This window comes from Gopherus evgoodei, chromosome 24 (genome assembly GCF_007399415.2).
Source record: "Gopherus evgoodei ecotype Sinaloan lineage chromosome 24, rGopEvg1_v1.p, whole genome shotgun sequence".
Classification (NCBI taxonomy): Eukaryota; Metazoa; Chordata; order Testudines; family Testudinidae; genus Gopherus; species Gopherus evgoodei.
Genome location: NC_044345.1, coordinates 8,344,826 through 8,363,096, shown reverse-complemented (window position 1 = coordinate 8,363,096; position 18,271 = coordinate 8,344,826). Strand labels below are relative to the sequence as shown.

Sequence of the window (18,271 nt, the reverse complement as noted above, 5' to 3'; positions counted from 1 at the left end):
GGAACTGAGAATATAGTTACTAGACAAATGCTACGTTTCAGTGACTTCCACTGCAGTAACACAAATATACTTTGTTTTCTGGGAACAGGAAGACCTTGTACCAGCTGGTTTGCGGATTTTTTTTTTTTAAGTGATTTGGAAGTCTCCCCCGTAAGAGATTTCAGGCACACAGGTCTTCTTGATTTTCAGACACATGATTCACGAATCACTATCTTACATTTTTCTGCTCTCTGAAGATGCGGAAGAGTTCAAAATTATGACATGAAGATTTAGCTGGTGCAAAGAACAATTTTATGATTTGTTTGTTAAAGCATTTAAGTGCTGCATTACGGCACAAGAACTGAAATACAATCCAGCTTCAGCAAAAAAGACACCAATTTGCAGACTACAATCAAATCCTGTTTACACAGTACTGTGCCATAAGGCATTGACTATGTAATAAGTGTATTAAACTAAACAGAAGCAACTTCTCTGTTCCAGAAAAAGGATGTCTCTACATGCCATTATTCAGTTATTATGCTTTAAATTTGTACCCTACCTTAATCCATTTAACGTTTGAGCACAGACAAGCCCTAAAGCTTGAATGATTAAAGTTTACAGTAAAGAGAAAAAAAAGTGTTTAATCCCATCTCTTGAATGGAATTAAAATGGGTAACTCTAGTCATGTCAAAGAGCTGTTGGACCCTTGTGGCGGTTCAGAGGCTTGTTCTATTTAGTCTTGGCTACAGCTCTGGGCACACAGATCACAGATTCCTTATTGTTAGACCCAGAGACTGGGGTGAAGAAGAATTTAATTCTAAACTTAATTGTATGTGTTCAAAATTGTAGCTCTGCCCTCTCCATTACCTCTACCAAATTTGGGAAGTCTAGCAGATGTTAAGGTCCATAGCATCGTTTCAGAGACATTGGCATGCAGGCAGTTGCCAGAATCCCTCTTTACAGATGATCATCGGGACTCCCACAACACAGGGAGTTATAAACCTTGAGGTTCATGGCCACCAGTGAATAGACAGGCCATCAAGAATAGGAGAGGGTAGAGAAACAAGCAAGACATCATATTTCATGGCTAAACACACTCACTTGGCGGCCTCAGCCAGAAGTGTGCAAACAGGTGCAGGGCTTCTGCGGCTCAGCACCCATGGAAATCTAGACATCCGTAGTGGATAGAGCCCCAGCAGATCAGACCCACCTATGCCTTTTTCATACGTATAGTTAGGATATGTGAGAGAGAGAGAGAGGCAACCACACACAACAGTTAGACCCAGATATCAGAGCTGCAGTCTCCACCAGGGTAGCGGATCTCATGAGCAAGGACGGGTCCATCAGGTTCTTTCCCAAAATCTACTAGGAAGTTTTTATTCACCTTCAGTCCACCTTTCTCAGTGTCCACATCAATCTGCAGCATGACAGAGCCTTCCCTGAACAAGAAACAAGAAAGCAGACAGACGTTGGGGGGGGGAAGGGGAGAAAAGAGGCTGTGTCCTGGTTTAAGAGATTCTTACACTTTGTTCTTCTCTTCCAGATTTTCTAGTTAACCAAAAGGTCTTTTGGATAGAGTGGAGATGAGCTCCCAGCTTCAATGTTTGGGCACACCAGTATTCAGGGGTGTTTGGAACCAAACAATTGTTTTGGTCGAGACTCAGAATGCAGTGTACACTGTGACAGGTAAAGGCTTCAAGTTCATTATAGCGCAGGTTCACTGCACTACACTGAACCGCCCAACAGAGGCCTGGGGGTCACACTCAGAAACGTCCCGTGGAGAGTCACACTGCTCCATTGAAAACTTTGGCACAGAACTGCCCAATGAATCAGAGGTGACTACAACTAGATGTGCAGTTATACATTAACTGCAAGTGACAGGCAAGCCACACCACGCCCTCATGTGGTCATGTGGAAAACCGTCAGCTTTATGTAATAAAAATGTATTTGCGGGTGTTTTGAAGGTTTCCTGTAGGCTAGATCATCTTCAAAATACTAGAATCTAATGAATTCTTCCACACCCCCACCATTAGAGGAATAATTTCAGTATCAGACATTGTTACATTGTGCAGCTGCTCAGAGGCTGTTGTGCCTATTAAGTGTGGGCTGATTCTCACTGGTGTGCGAAACGCTGATATGAGTTAGTAGTGTGCAATGAGCTAATAAAGCCAGTCCTCCTGCACACATCCATGGGCCCTTGGAGGTGGTGCAAAAACCACCCACTTCCGCTGCGGGGCTCATGAAAATGGACTTCTGCTGCAGGCACAGCTGCCTATGGCTGGCCCTGGGATTTCCCATCCAAGAAAGGTTTCTTACTTGACAAGGTCTGGGTAAAATTGCTTGTCCCATGCACTGTAGAGGGAAGTGGAGACATATAATCTCTTGCCATCCAAGCTCAGCTGGATCATCTGTGGTCCACCTTGCACCCTCTTCCCCTGGTGTTACAGGAAAACAAGACCTGGGTTTATAAGCTGCTAGTGGCATCACAAGGAAAGACAAATGCAACAGGAGGGAGTACAGCAGCATGGCAGGTTCTGCTCCTGGGTACTGGCTGGTGAGTCTTGCCCATATGCTCAAGGTTTAGCTGATCACCATATTTGGGGTCGGGAAGGAATTTTCCTCCAGGAAAGATGGGCAGAGGCCCTGGAGGTTTTCTGCCTTCCTCTGCAGCGTGGGGCACGGGTTACTTTAAACCACAATTTGGGGACTTCAGTAACTCAGACATAGGTTAGGGGTTTGTTACAGGAGTGGGTAGGTGAGATTCTGTGGCCTGTATTGTGCAGGAGGTCAGACTCAATGACCATAATGGTCCCTTCTGACCTTAAGTCTATGAGTACATCTGACAACCAGCATTCCTGAATGCATGGGGTGGTGAACCCCTCCATTTGGACAAGGAGCAGTTCTAACCAAGACTGACTGCTTCCTTGATACAGGTTCCTGGCTAACCTGTGCATACACAGACTGGGTTATGCCAGAAAGGGCCTGATTCCACAGCATCTACTCAGGCAAGTCCTATTGTACTTGGATGGAAGTTTTGCCTCAGTAAGATGTGCAGAATCTGGCACTCATATAGGAGCTGGCATGGACCAAGAGACAGCTGCCAATAGAGAAGTATTAATGGAGCAGTGGGGAAAATACCTAGCATTGCTCACCTTGATCACAAAAGGCTCTGGCTGACACTTCAGCTCTTGGTCCTCCACCACAACGATTGGCCCATCTCTTGGAATCTTGCCTCCCAGGAACACCTGTAAGCAAAGATGTCACAAAGATGTCAGGGTGTCCCTGTATGAAAGGAACATGGCCATGAGGGTACGGAATTGACCATCTAACCCCTATGCAAAAGAAAACAGTCCTTTTTTCTCCTAAAGAGATGGGATTCCCCAGCTTCGCAACCTAGTAATAGAAGCCTTTATGACTCTGACTTACCTGTCCCACCAGTCTGGGCTTCCGAGTGTTGGAAATATCATACTGACGAAGGTCTCCATGGAGCCAGTTGTTGAAATACAGGAACCTGTCATCCAGTGAGATCAGGATGTCGGTAATGAGACCTTGGAGAGGGCAGTCAGAGGTGGAGTCAGGAAACATGGAGAGAGCAGCAGACAATGACAAGGCTCATATGGCCATAGATCCGTCTTTGTTAGAACCCAGTCCTAGAGCATCAGCGCAGACCCACATCATACAAATCTTGTTCAGATATGAAACATGGCCCAAAGCAAAAGATGGTCTCAGCCACATCAGTATATTCACTCTGTTTCCTCTCCAGGTCTCTTTTCGGCTCTCATTAATTACCAGGATTCCAGCCAGGATCAACCCACTCCCTGGAGAACACAGCTAGTGTGAGTTCCTGTTAAAAGACATAGGGACTCCCACGTTCTTTCTAGAGACCACTGTCTGTCAAGCTTCAAGCAGCCAACCTGGGAGGAAGAGCCCAACCCTGTTGCCTGCATGGTAGTTCACAAGCAGGGCTGAGCAGAAGCCACACTTCAACCTAGAACGTTCCCAATCAGCAGCTGCTGACAGACTATAGCACACTACATATGGGCCCAGACCAGAGGTACTATGTTGGAGGATCCAAACCCAACCTGTTCCAGGATCAGCATGTGTAAGCTGCTTTGGGAAGGCATAGGACGCCTTGTGCTACTCTGAATCAAACCTTCAGGCCAAGACAAAAATGATGCAACCAGTTGGTCACAGGCAAGAGAGTCGGGCCTAGCCTCACCTGTGACTGACTGGCTCCCTTTCCATCTGATCCTGGTCAGCTAGAGATCATGTGGCTGTTTAATTATTTTGCCCAGCTGGGAATGGGTCCTGGGTTGCCTACAAAGGGTGAGAGCTCTGCTAGTGAGAGAAGCTGCAGAAGGGTTCTTGGCTGCTCTGGGAGGTGCTGGAGAAAGGTAACTGCCAGACAAATGGCCTGGAGGAGGGCTGAAGGACAAGAGGAGATGGCTTCCAGTAGTAGGTCCTGAAGCAGGAGGGACAGAGAGAAAAAGGGGGGAACCCCCTGGGAGCTGTAGCCCAGGATGGGTTTTGTTTTGAGGTTTTGCTTAAGTTTTACGTAAGGAGAATAAAATTGTGCCTGGAAAAGACTCAATGTGGCAGTGAGTCCTTCATGGGCTGGGGAGACATGCCGGCAGCGTACTGCTCCCAGCTGCTCCTTTACAGCTACAATTTCCACCGTTGGAGGCGGGGCAGGGAGAGAAAACTGCAAGAGGTGAGGTTATGGTCATTAAATTGGAGTGGGGTCAGAATCAGAGGCATGGATTTAAAGGAAAGGGTCCAACTGGAAAATGGGCTCTCCCCTGACCAACCAATGACTGAGATCTCAATTGAGAGGCCCTCAAGTCCCTTTAGATGCAGAAAGGGGTCTCCCAAATACAGGGACCAGTTGGCATTCACCAGCCCATAAATCTGCTCCAGAGAAACCAGCTACTTGAGGGAGAATGTGATAAATATTGTGTAAGGGTGAGGAAAAGAGGCAGATACATGGTGTCACAGGTGCTGATATTCCAAAGTGCCAGGGGGTGCTCAACCCCCGGCTCTGCCCCAGGTCCCGCCCCCACTCCACCTCTTCCCCCAAGATCCCACCCTAGCCCTGCCTCTTCCCACCCTTTCCCACCCCCTCCCACAAGCATGCTGTGTCCTCACTCCTCTCTCTACCCCCCACAGCCTCCAGTATGCTGTGAAACAGCTGACTGCAGCATGTGGGAGGCACGGGGAGGGAGGGGGAGGCGCTGATCTGTGGGGCCAGCCAGTGGGCAGGAGGCACTGGAGGAGTGCTGATAGGGGGGCTACCAGTGGGTACTGAGCACCCACCATTTTTTTGTCCCATGGGTGCTCCAGCCCCAGAGCATCCATGGAGTCAGTGCCTATGCATGGTATCCAAAGGGCACTGTAAAAGAATCTTCCATAGGAAGAGACACTGGCCACCTCCTTAGAGCATCAGTTAAGATGAGCCAGATTGCCACTCATAACACACACTGGGAGATCTTAATACAAATTGGTATGCAATTGGCAATTCTAAGCCATTTCCTCTTCAGAAGGACACTTGCATCTCTTTGAAGGTATGCCAAAGTCCTTGTATAACTGATAAGCTCCTCCATATGTTTCATGCAAAAAGTGTTTGTCATTCAGTGACAAGATGTTCAGTCCAGCTGCAGAGCAGGAGGAGGAAAATTTTGAAATGTGCTTACACTAACCTGGCATGTCAGGAAAAAGCCAACCGTTCACCTTCTTGCTGGGGACTTGGACCACCTTCTCCGCTGCCCAAGTTCCATTCTGTACAAGAGTAAACATCATATTCCCTTGCGGTAAGTCAGCAAGAACCCAATTATACATGACAGAGGCAGAATAAGCATGTGCTGGTGTGTACCTAGCATGTACAAAGGTACTGCAAATAAACCTTAACAATTGATGTGAATAGTAAATAGGGGACTAGTCAGAAACACAGAGTTAATGATTATATATCTGTCAATACTAAAAACAGAAGCATTGTTCATTGGACCTCAACAATAGCCTAGATTTTGGAGCACAGCCATGGACTTATGTCTACACCACAGATGCTACGGTGGTATCGCTCCAGCACTGCAACTGTGCTGCTGCACTGCAGACACTGTAGTTAATCACTTCACTCCTCTGAGAGGCAGTAGCTAGGTTGACGGAAGAATCAGTTGACCTAGCCGTGTCTATACCACGGCTCAGGTCAACTTTAAACTAAGTCTCTCAGAGGTAGAATGTTTCACATCCTATACAATGTAGCTAAGTCAACCTAACTGTTAGGTAAAGGCCAAGGACAGGGGGATATATACATGATGGGTTAGGAGGCTTTGTGCAGTCTATGGAACTGAAGCTATATCTCCCAACATAAGGCTTGCAGAAGCTTTTAGTACAGGCCATAAACAACATGGCAAGAAACATACAGTAGCCACTGGGCAGTTAGTTCACCACAAAGAGTCTAGATAATTATATACGCATATAGAAAAAACAGTTTAATTCCATTAAAGCTGTTCTCTAGATCCATCTTAAGACGTAAAATGAATGTCCCTTATATGAACTCCCTCCTGTATTTAGCTGTGACAAAGTACTTTTCCCAGACCTGAAGAAGAATTCTGGGTAAGCTTGTCTCTTCCACCAACAGAAGTTGTTCCAATACAAGATATTACCTCACCCATCTTGTCACCCTAAATTAACGCCATGAACAAGAACACTATTGTAAGAACAGGTTGTTTGGAAAGACCCCTTCAAGCTACCCAGTTCTCAAGAGCCAAAGACTTAATTTTAAAGTGGCTAGTGGTTGAGGGCATATTATTTCACATGGGGATATTGACTCTTGTTGGGTTCCCAATATAGCAAGTTACAGATGTATTAACTACCTTTTAGTTTCCAAATGCCCACTGGCTTGTAAAGGCTCTGGCAGGGCTCAGTGGACACTGAGAATTTCTACAATGCAAGTGAAACTCAGCCAAAGACAGAGAACAAAGACAGAGAACATTAGGAGCTGATGAGAGCTCCCAATATAAGTTGACATTGGCCTATTGATTCCCTTAGGGAACAAGTAGTATTTTCCTGGGCCTTCTAGAGCAAAGATTTGGCTCCTATCCAGGGCCTTTCTGGGAGATGTGCTGTTTCATAGAGCCATACAGCTTGGTCAACCTGGATGCAACACAAAAACAGATGCTGCCCAAATCTATCCTAACTGAATTCCATTGTCGAAGTGACCCATTGTCTAAGTGGCTTTCTGAAACATGCTCATGTTGAACCTTGCCTTCTGTCACACGGTAGCTGCTAGAGTGCTTACCCCCGTCTTGTAGAAGCGATGGATTGCACTACTCAGAGCACAGCCAACATATCCCTCTGCTGCGTCGGGATTGTGGAGGAACCTGATTTCCAGAGGGATGGAGTCTTCCCCCAGGTCAATTGATTGAGTGAAGACATGGGTGGTCCAATCCCACACGTTAATGTGACGGCCATAGCTCCCTGAGAGATCAAGTCAAACAAAAATAAAGTCAGGAGAGTTGATTTTAGAACTGGAGAACAACCAATTTCAAGAGTGCAGACAGACAACTAAACAATTAAATGCCTCTGGCAAGGAGAGTTATGGCAGCTGCAGCCTACACTAGACTGATACATTAGAAGCAAGAGGAAGACCCAGGATAGGACTGGCCCATTACTCAATGACGGGGAAAAAACAATAACAGAAAATGTGGAAATGGTAGAAGTGCTAAATGCCTTTTTTGCTTCAGTTTTTACCAAAACTGGGGCAACTGAACATCTAACATACTGAATGCTAATGAAAATGAAGTAACATCAGAAGGAAAAATAGAGAAAGAACAAATTAAAAATTACTTAGACAAATTAGATGTCTTCCAGTCACCAGGGCCTGATGAAATACATCCTAGGATACTTAAGGAGCCCGACTGAGGAGATAAATGAGGCATTAGCGATTATCTTCAAAAAGTCATGGAAAATGAAAGAGATTCCTGAGGACTGGAAAAGGGCAAATATATAGTGCCCACCTATAAAATGGGGAATAAGGACAACACAGGGATTTACAGACCAGTCAGCTTGAGTTCAGTACCCAAAAGATAATAAAGCAAATAATTAAGCAATCAATTTGAAAATACCTAGAAGATAATAAGGTGATAAGTAACAGTCAGCATGGATTTGTCAAGAACAAATCATGTCAAGCCAACCTAAAAGCTTTCTGTGACAGGTGTAAGGGGAGGAAAGTTTGCTATAGATTAGCTAGAGCACCTGAAGCCAATTAAGAGCACCTGCAGTCAGTGGCATGATAAAACCCCCCTGCTTCAGTCAGACAGTGTGGGAGTTGAAGCAGAAAGCAGTTTTGAAGAGAAACAAAGGAAAGTTTGGAGGAGTGCTGTGGTGGGCTGCGAAGTCCAAGAACCCTAGGTAAGGGGCACCTGGCTTGTGCAGAAGGAAGGCAAGAAGCCCCTTCACAAGCTGAAGGGCAGGAGAGGGAATTAGCCCAGGGGAAGGAACCGCCAGTTCAAGTGGTTCACCACTATCCTCAGGGCCCCTGGGTTGGGACCTGGAGAAGAGGGAGGGCCCAGGTACCCTCCTTCTCCACTCCCCTCCTCAAGGACACTAGTGGGGCAATTAATATTCTAATTCAGGGGCAAGAAATGGTGCCCTGAACCCCCCCCCACCCGCAAAGAAGAGAAACCTTGAGACCCAGCATAACAGTACTGGCAATTTGCCACACAGGGTAACAAGCGTTGCGAATAGGGGGGAAGTCGTAGATGTGCTATATCTTGACTTTAGTAAGGCTTTTGATACAGTCTTGCATGACTGTCTCAAACAAACTAGGGAAAATACAACGTAGATGAAGCTACTATAAGGTAGGTGCATAACTGGTTGGAAAACCATTCCCACAGAGTAGTTATCTGTGGTTTACAGTCAAGCTGGAAGGAATATCGAGTCGGGTCCTGAAGAGATGGGTTCTGGGTCCAATTCTGTTCAATATCTTCATCAATGATTTAGATAATGGCATAGAGAGTACACTTGTAAAGTTTGTGGATGATACCAAGCTGGGAGGGATTGCAAATGCTTTGGAGGATAAGATTAAAATTCAAAATGATCTGGACAAACTGGAGAAATGGTCTGAAGTAAAGAGAATGAAATTCAATAAGGACAATGCACAGTACTCCACTTAGGGAGGAACAATCAATTGCACACATACAAATTGAGAAATGACTGCTGAAGAAGTACTGTGGAAAGAGATCTGGGGATCATAGTGGATCACAAACTTAATATTGTATGAGTCCACAGTGTAACACTGTTGCAAAAAAAAGCAAACATCATTCTGGGATGTATTAGCAGGACTGCTGTAAGCAAAACACAATAAAAGTAATTCTTCCGCTCTACTCTGCACTAATAAAGTTTCAACTGGATTACTGTGTCCATTTCTGGGTGCCACATTTCAGGAAAGATGTGGACAAAGTTCAGAGAAAAGCAATAAAAATAATTAAAGGTCTAGAAAGCATGATCTGTGAGAAAAGATTTAAAAAATTGGGTTTGTTTAGTCTGGAGAAGAGAAGACTGAGGGGGGACATGATTGCAGATTTCAAGTACATAAAAGGTTGTTACAGTGTCCTCACTGTAACAAATTGTTCTTGTTAACCTCTGAGGATAGGACAAGAAGCAATGGGCTTAAATTGCAGCAAGGATGGGTTAGGTTGGACATTAGGAAAAACTTCCTGTCAGGGTGGTTAAGCACTGGAATAAATTGCCTACGGAGGCTGTGGAAGCTCCATCACTAAGATTTTTAAGAGCAGAATAGACAAACATCTGTCAAGGATGGTCTAGATAATACTTAGTCCTGTCTTGAGTGCCAGGGACTGGACTAGAAGACCTCTCGAGGTCCCTTCCAGTCCTATGATTTCATGAAAGGTTTCAAGGGTTTTAACAGCGCGGCAAATGGACCTTTCCTCTTAACTATATAACCATGCCAAAAATCTTCACCCATTTAAAAATCGTCACAGAAGAGCGGTCAGGCATCAGATTGTGGGATTCTTATCACACCACCACCTTGGCCCGTGTGCAGTAGAAAACTGAGAAAGACCGAGTTCAACGGGAGACCGGAGGACAGAAAGTCTCAATTCATTGATCCTTCAGGTCTGAACACCCCAGATTAGCTACATACGAGTCTTTTCAAAAGCAGTATGAGTGATCTCCAACATTGTGGGTATGTGACTATCTTCCACGCAGGTGATAGAGAAAAACAAGATGACCTTCTGAATGTCACCGAATTTTAAACAAACACGCCCTCACCAGTCTTTAGGTCTGCTGGGTCTAACCCATTTGCCAAGACTTTTGGGATTCCCCATTCCGTGCTCATCAGGACATTATGCCGTGGCTGGTACCAGAAGTCATAGCCAAGTGCAGGGAGGTTGGATCCTTTCTCCCAGTTCCCCTTCACGTCAAAAGTCTCTCCATCCAGCAAGATAAAGCCACCTGATGCCAAAAACAAAACAGAACAAATTGTTTGATTTTAATCACCCAGTTTAAGAGCTTAAGCAGGATAAGACACAATGCAATAGTGAACTCTTCCTCTATATGGCTGTAGCATGTTACATGTACTCTGAGGGAGGGTGGAGAAAGCCTTCTGGAAGGAGATGTTTTTTCTGTGCTTCCCATTGCAAGGGCTTTCATTAGTATTTCTAATGGTAAGCAAATTAACTCAAAGAGAATTTCCTCTCAAAGATTCAACGACGAAGTATCTTAACATAAGTGTTCTCCTAACCAGATACGTATGCCAACTGGCCAAGCAAAGTGAGGCCCAGCACAACTCAATGGTATTTCTGTTGGCCTGAATGCGATAACTTTGGAACGGAGCATCTGATCAACTCCAAAATTTCAGGGAGTGATCTAGGCATCGATGGGCACAAGATATTGATTTGGGTGCAAATCAGAAAACAGTAAAAGCCGGATTCAGAAGAAAACCACGGGCCCCAGACTGCCTGGTGCTGCAGGCAGAGGAATTTCTCTGCCGCTGCCAACATGTATCAGAGGCAGCTGCTTAACTTGCCTAATGAGGAAGTTGTCTGTAGACTGGACTAACAGAAATCAGAGCCTTACAAGGAGGGTTTATAGGGGTGCAGTGTAGAAGCTGGGCCTGAGGAGGACTGGGGGAGAGTAGTGGTGACAAGGGAAGCAGGGATCTGGATGGCAGGCATGGAGCCCCTGGTGGAGGAGGAGAAAGGGAATGGGACAGAGCCACAGAGCTCCAGACATGTAGCATTCTCTTCTAAACCAAAAAGTTTCAGTTCCCTTTGTTCTGAAAAGCAATGCCAGCACATCTGGGGGATCAGCCCTATTCCAGTTAACAACTGACAGCAACCATGCAATAAGAAAGTCCTATTAATCTCAGCCTAGTACACCCATTGGCAAGCATCCAAACTACAAACATTCACAATTCTCCCCTTGTTAGGCTCAAAGCGCTCAAGGACTAAATGCGCCCTAGATATTGAACTCCCCTATAACACTGGAGGTGGGTACTCCAAGTCAGGATTCAATCACATTGACAGGGGACTGTGTTTGTGAAATTTGCCCTCCCATGCCTCCTGAAGCACCTATTCTGGGGTAAAGTAGAGAACTTCTGGCTACAGGGCTGCTAAGCTGGCCAGCAGCTCAAAAGGATTGCAAGTTCTCAACAAGGCTTCCAGTTTTGTAGCTTGAATTTCTGTAGCAAGGATTCCTTCTCTTGAATAACTAAGAGGGATAAATACCTTTGCCATTGCCATATGGGTCTCCCATGCTGCTGATCATGATCTCACCATTGCCCAAGCAGTGAGTTGTGTGGGGATTGGCTAAGCCGCACTTCCAGAATACATCCACTGGCTCAATCATCTAAGGAGAGTTTATATGCACATAGTCAGTCCCTCCTTGGTTAGGCCACCCCCAGTGAAAATCAGAGAGTGTCAACCCCCATTCCCATCGAGGAGGGTTTCCTGCCATCTTAAAACTCTTCAAAGTTCTAGGCTGTTGGATTTTTTCCACTTGAAAACTCAACCCCTGTGTGTTCTGGGCTTGGCCAGACAGAGAGACGGAAACTAGGGATAAAGCTGGGCAAAATTTTTCAACCGAAAAATTTAGTCAGCAAAAAATGCAGATCTGGTGACATCGAAACATTTCATGAATTCATGTCAATTTCACCGAACTGTTTTGGTGGGGGGGGAGGGTGTGGACATTGAAACTATTCAGGAAAAAAATTAAAACATTTAGATTTTTCCCATTTGATGAATTTTTGTTTCAATTTTTTTTAAGAGTTTAAAAATATGCTTGAAATTTAAACAAACTGTATCATTTTGGGTTAAACAAAATGTTTTGTTCAACCCAAAACTAATTTCCTTTTTTATTAAAAGTGAACAGAAAAATCTGATGTTTGCCCAGCTTGAACTATATGAAGAGAGAATAAACAAAATCCCAGTGCTTTGCTTGCCTGCAGTTCAAAGGTACGAGTTTGAATATATTTTAATCAATTCTACTGTCACTAAGTGGTTCTCCTGAAGAACGCGTTCCTTGCTGCTACACAGAAAGCATGTCTCTAGTCAAAAGACAAGTTATGTAAAACCAGCGGCCCGAGTTACTCAGTACGTCTGAAAGTCAGAGCTGCCTGTGACACACTGGAGTTGTCTGTTCCCTCAATAAATCTACAGGGGAACAAGATGGAGTCTAGTTTATCTGTGAATCAGCAAGATACCGGTCAGCTACATTGTGACTGCAACATCTTTATTACTAGGGATTGTACTAAAGGCAGAGAATGCTGCCTGATTTTCAGGTGCCAGATTAAGCTGGAAGTTTTGGTACTTAGAAAAATGAGGTAATTTTGGCGTATCAAATGAGTTAGTTCAAAGCAGACATCATTGCTCTAGAGCAGGATTTTTTTTTTCCCCTTATCCCCTTGTATGTACTGTTTAGTCACACTAGTTACCCAAAGAAGCAAAGTTACCCTAAACTACAAGTTGTATGTTGTGGGCACCAATTTACATCAGGTCAAGGGAGGGGGTGTTGCTCTACATATAGAACTTAAGGATTTGAGAACTTACTCTTTTTCCACAGCCAAATAAGATTAAATTTCTTAAATATTCTAAGACTTTTGAGACTGACCAGTTCTTAAGGTTCCCCAAAAGCCCTAAAAAATTGTTCTGGATTTCCTCATTCACATTCATAAGTGGGAAATTTTAGTTCCCATCTCCAAGGTGAGACATCTCTTGGAGTCTCCTCAGACATACCTTATGAATCCTGGGAGCCCGCATGTCTGTGCCCACATCCACCACATAAATGCGGGAAGAAATCAGACTGGGAAGAAGCAGCCGGTTCCGTTTCTTTGTGACGTCCCCGAAGCTGCTGCTGCAGGTGTTCCACCCAGAATGATGGAGCTCGTCCCGGAGGTTGGGCATGGGCAGGCGGTGGATCACCTATGAAGTCAAAGGCATGGTTCAGATTCAGTCTGTAAGATAGGCAGTCCTAAGAACACAGTTCTTTAGAAATACAGACATAGCATAGGAAACGCGAGTTAAATTGTTGATGTTATCCAGTGAGTAGTTCTAGGTCGAGATTTTCAGAGTAGTTTAAGAATCCCTTGATGCTCAATCCCTTAGGTGGTTTTGAAGAAAATCCCATTCTGGGTCTTTAGCACAGGAGACCAGGACCCAGGATTCCTGAGTTCTATTCCTGGCCCTCTACCTCCATCATGTGTGATACTGGGCAAATCACTTTCTGTGCATCTGTGACTGGGTGTCCATCCCACACAAGGCATGAAGAGGTTAAGGTGGCCAGATGGACCAATTAAACACTTAGGCTGCACCTGGAGGAGGAGCCAGGGAACCAGGAGGACTAATTAGAGATGAAGCTCAGCTGAAGAGGAACAGGAGGGGCTCTGGTGATGAGCAGGCATGTTAGGGTGAGAGAAGGTGAGGTCACCCAGGGATAAAGCAGTAAGGGATAGGACTATGCAGACCTTGACACCTTGTTGTAGGGTCCCTGAGCTGGAACCCAGTGTAGAGGGTGGGCCTTGTTTTCCCATGGGCTTGGGATCCCCCAGAAGCCACTGGAAGTGGCACCGTTAAGGGGCAGTGAAAGAAAAGAATGACAGGGACAGTGAGTCCTGAAATACTTTGAGGAGCATGATTTCCCCAGAAAGGGAAAACCACAATGACCTGGCTGGAGGGCCAAAAAAATGAAGAGCAGTTGAGACCTGAGAGAGAGAGAGACAGAGTGCAACTGCAGGAAGGGTTGTTGGCTTGGCAGAGACAATCCCCAGATGTAGCTAGAAAGAGATGCTCTAGCAGTGAGTAGAAAGCCCTGTGACAGCATCACACGTGAATTTGGGCATTATGACATCCTAACATTTGTTTTTTAATAGGTGTGCTATTAAAGGCATCTAATATTTGGAAGGTAAAAAGACTGTCTACCAGTTGCAAGAGACACAGATCAGTCAGAGAGAGAAAAGAATAAGTGTATCTAGGCAGCAAGAGTCTGACTTTATAAGGTTTATCCAATTTCAGTTGGGACAAGTTGTGGCAAACTGACTGGAGTAATAATACTTTACACTCCGGCGGCTGGTCCTTAGTAGCATATTGTGTGCATTTAAGAAACATGGAGAGATCAGTGCTTAAGAAACTTTAAGAAACTGCATCCCTCCAGTAAGAGTCTTAGCAATAGTTATGCAAAGGAACAGTTGTGACAAGATGTCTTGTCAACACAGATAAACTGCCCCTCAGGTGCATTGTAATGCTAGAGATCTGAGGCTAAAATGCATTAAGCATTTTGAGACATACAAATATCTAGTATTTTTAAATGCAGTTTAGATTACACTTTTTTTAACCATGTACCAAAAACTGTTAGAACTGTGGTTCTAAAATACAGTTTTATCAGCTAACTGAACGCTATAGTCTTGGCCAGGTAGATTGTGCTTTCCCATTTTATGACAGAACAGATTAGTTTTATAGAGTTCCTAAAGCAGGATCAATGTAATCACCTTAAATAAATGAGTAACTGTCAAACCTGTTGGATTCCCCAAACAAATTTGATCCTGCAGTGATTAGTAATCTTGCTCAATACCTACTGACAATGGGGTTTCAGAGGGAGCTACTCAAATGCTTACTAAGCACAGAATGGCTTTGAAAGAGACCCAGAACAACAGGTAAATATTAGCTTTCAGCAATCCCTGGAAGATTCCCAAGACCAAGTTTAGAAAGAGGCTGAAACTCAAAGTGAACACACCACTAAGCCACCAAGTTTCATATAGCTTTTATGTAAGATCATAAACAGGGCAAATCCAAGAGGAAGGCTGAGTTTAGAGCTTCTAATGAAATAGGAAACAAGTTGAGTTACCCATAGTTTGGGGTTTCATTGTGAACTGGCTGCACATCTCTAAGAAACGTAGCATGAAGTTAGATTGATAGTCAATACTGAGACATCTATTTGAAAGTGGTCATGGAGAAAGATCTACCAGAGTCAAATACCAAGGAGACAGCAGACAAAGAAAGATTAAAGTAGGACCCTTGGGATCTAACCTTCTTGATTTTAGGAGGTCCCAGGTAGGATAGCAAGAAGTAGAGCAGAAGGAGAAATGGCAACGTAAAGCTGACCTGCCCCGTTTGGCAGGAAAAGTAATGGCTTAGGAGTAGGCACAAGACAAGAATCCATCCAGAATAGATAGAAAGAAAGATAGATATGAGAGAGAGGAGAGAGAGAGAGAGAGAGAGAGAGAGAGAGAGAGAGAGAGAGATTGTTCAGGGTCCACCAAATTTTGGTGCATCAAGTCCCCATTTAGCGACCACTGGCAAGCACAGAAAATTTTTCCCTTTGAAGAAGGGGATCAAGGAGCTGCAGCTATAGAGTGTTACTAAATGGCAGTAAAGCTGCCTGGGGTCAGCCCAGGCTAAGAAAAGAGGATTAGAGCCAGAATCTTGACGGGGGGTACCTGGCAGTAGTGTGGAGATTTGGGGTCAACATCCACTGTTGCCAGATAGTCAGGCTTCTCTATCCCAGTGTTTCTGTAGATACAGGGCAGGTACACAATCTCTTCTCTGGGACCTTGCAAGGCAGAGAGCTTGTTTAGGTCAACACAAATCAGCTCCGCGCTATCCCCAAAGCAAGCCTTGAAGGACTCTCTCACTGGGTTGGATTTGCCCAACGGGAGCATAGGTGCTAGGGGTTCTGGGGATGCTGCTGGACCCCCATCTTGAAGTGGTTTCCATTATATACAGAGTTTACAATTTGGTTCAATGGCTCTCAGCACACCCACTTTAAACATTTTCCCAGCCCCCTTGAAATGGAGGTTGGGAACCTTCTCCCTTTGTCTTCCTCAGAGGTGGGGTGGGGTAGATATTATCAGAGTCTTCATTATGCCAGAAAGCACACTAGGCTGGGGTCAGTCTGAAGGGGATTTCCCTGCCTGTGGTGTGGCCCATTCGCAGTTTGGGGTTCTATTACCCCATCTTTGCTCCAGGAGGACTCATCCCTGGATCAGAGATATTTCTGAGGGGCCCTCTGAATGTAAAGTGCACACACTTTCAAAAAATTAGCCTGAAGAAGGAGGGACCAGGGAATCTCCCTACCCCTTACAAGGGCTTGTCAGCCCTTCCATTATGCCAGCTGCAGAATAGAGTTAGCTAATGCTACACTCCAAAGGCATCTTCTTAATCTTCACTGAATCGGAAGGTGGTTCAATAAAGCTCTTGTTTTGATAACCTGGATTTCAGAACACAGTTGATAGGACTTGCCTTTCATGGCATCTAAAGGAGTCTTGTACCCAGGACCACATGCTCCACATTTTGCTGATGAAAGAGGAAAGAAAAAAAAAAAAGGTTAGATATCTCCAAGTTATTCACCTGCACATTTTCCAAAAAGGTCACTGACTTTTGGTGCTCAGCTTAAGAGATCTTAGACCCAGTTTTCAGAAGCGCCACCCACAAATCCCATGGACCAATAAAAGTTGAGAGCATTCAAGACCTCTGAAAATGAGACCTAGCACGTCAGGCTGGAGATCCAAAAATGGAAGAAAGCTTGCGTCTTAGTTTTCAAAAAGTCCCACCCTGCAATTTAACACCAAATGACTGAATCATAAGCAGTCAGAGGAACATTGGGGATTCAGAAAGACTTGATTTGTCAAAGGTATTAGGGATTAGTAGTGAAGCACTGTCAGGAGTTCAGCTAGACAGATTGCTCAATTTGACTGTGCAGGCCTCTTCTGTGGATTAACCCTGGGAGTGGCTGATTCTAGAGATTTAGAATCTGGTTGGGGACCGGCAGTGCAGAGTGTTTTGCTTAGTGGGAATCCTCACCTGTACCTTCTCCTCACTGCTAGAAACTCAGTTCCCCAGCTTCTGCTCCTCAGCACTCCATCCTACTTTCCTGCTAACTGAAACCTTCATTGATCCCACCTGCACTCTTCAACTAGTCTCAACCAGCAGAAGCAGGGGCAGCTCAGGTGCGAGTCCATGTTCCCAGAGACTGGGAAGGAACCTGATGAGTGTCAGTGGAGGAATCTGACAAGCCGCAGGTGAAGTTCAACTATGGCTGGAGACTCAGGGCTTGTTCCTTTATTAGGGGAGATCAAGGTACATTAAAGCAGTAGAGGAACTGAAAACAAGTGTTCCTCTGTGCTTTAAGGGTTCAAGCAGGAATGTAGTGGATTCAAAGTGCATTCCATGTATAGCCCGATCTATGAATCATATATTAACTATACTGAATACTAAGAATTCCCAGGTATCACTTTGAGATTTGAGAGGTTCTTGTCCCAAAAATCAGGCCCAGTATTATTAACATTAGTTCAGTTGGGAACCCCAATGTGCACAGTTGCAGCACTCACATTTTAGGAAACCTTCTGCATTTACAATAGTTTATCAATGCATTTAGCAAAGTCACAAACACTCTAACCCAGAAAGACAGAGATACTACAGAATATACATCTGAACATGTATATACTCATACCTTTCCTTGCAAAACAACGTGAAATGTTAGCCATGGTCTTCCTCATCATCATCACTATCACTAGCAGTCATCATTCTGGCACCTCCCAAGGGCTACATCTCTCGCTCCTCCTGCCCACAGGCTGGGATACAACTTTTATAATATGATATGCTGATGCCACTATATCTAATGCATTTTCAGCAGGGGTTTCTCCCTGTTCCTTATTTGTATTTCTCACCCTACTAATATTGGGTTGCCCTTCTCCTACAGATTTGTATATTAAGGATCTCAACTTATTATCATATATGTCAGTTCATTGACATGGCACTCTTGTGGTCAGACATCTGAAGACGTT

The 18,271-nt window shown here is 44.7% G+C and overlaps 1 protein-coding gene across 4 annotated transcripts in view; it reads right to left on the bottom strand.

The window, feature by feature from the left end:
- Positions 1 to 274: 274 nt before the first annotated feature.
- Positions 275 to 18,271, bottom strand: part of LOC115639322 (methanethiol oxidase-like) — a 32,009-nt gene continuing 14,012 nt past the window's right edge. For 2 of the 4 annotated variants that reach the window (XM_030541931.1, XM_030541930.1), the window contains exons 2-12: positions 16,728 to 16,781; positions 15,926 to 16,038; positions 13,230 to 13,415; positions 11,724 to 11,844; positions 10,267 to 10,449; positions 7,274 to 7,452; positions 5,676 to 5,754; positions 3,406 to 3,527; positions 3,132 to 3,224; positions 2,296 to 2,414; positions 275 to 1,418 (exon numbers count right to left, since the gene is read on the bottom strand). In XM_030541931.1, coding sequence (XP_030397791.1) covers positions 1,256 to 1,418; positions 2,296 to 2,414; positions 3,132 to 3,224; positions 3,406 to 3,527; positions 5,676 to 5,754; positions 7,274 to 7,452; positions 10,267 to 10,449; positions 11,724 to 11,844; positions 13,230 to 13,415; positions 15,926 to 16,038; positions 16,728 to 16,734 — 1,365 coding nt within the window. In that variant the 5' untranslated portion in view covers positions 16,735 to 16,781 and the 3' untranslated portion in view covers positions 275 to 1,255. The remainder of the gene's footprint in view (positions 1,419 to 2,295; positions 2,415 to 3,131; positions 3,225 to 3,405; positions 3,528 to 5,675; positions 5,755 to 7,273; positions 7,453 to 10,266; positions 10,450 to 11,723; positions 11,845 to 13,229; positions 13,416 to 15,925; positions 16,039 to 16,727; positions 16,782 to 18,271) is intronic. The other 2 variants (XM_030541932.1, XM_030541933.1) reach the window with 2 other exon arrangements.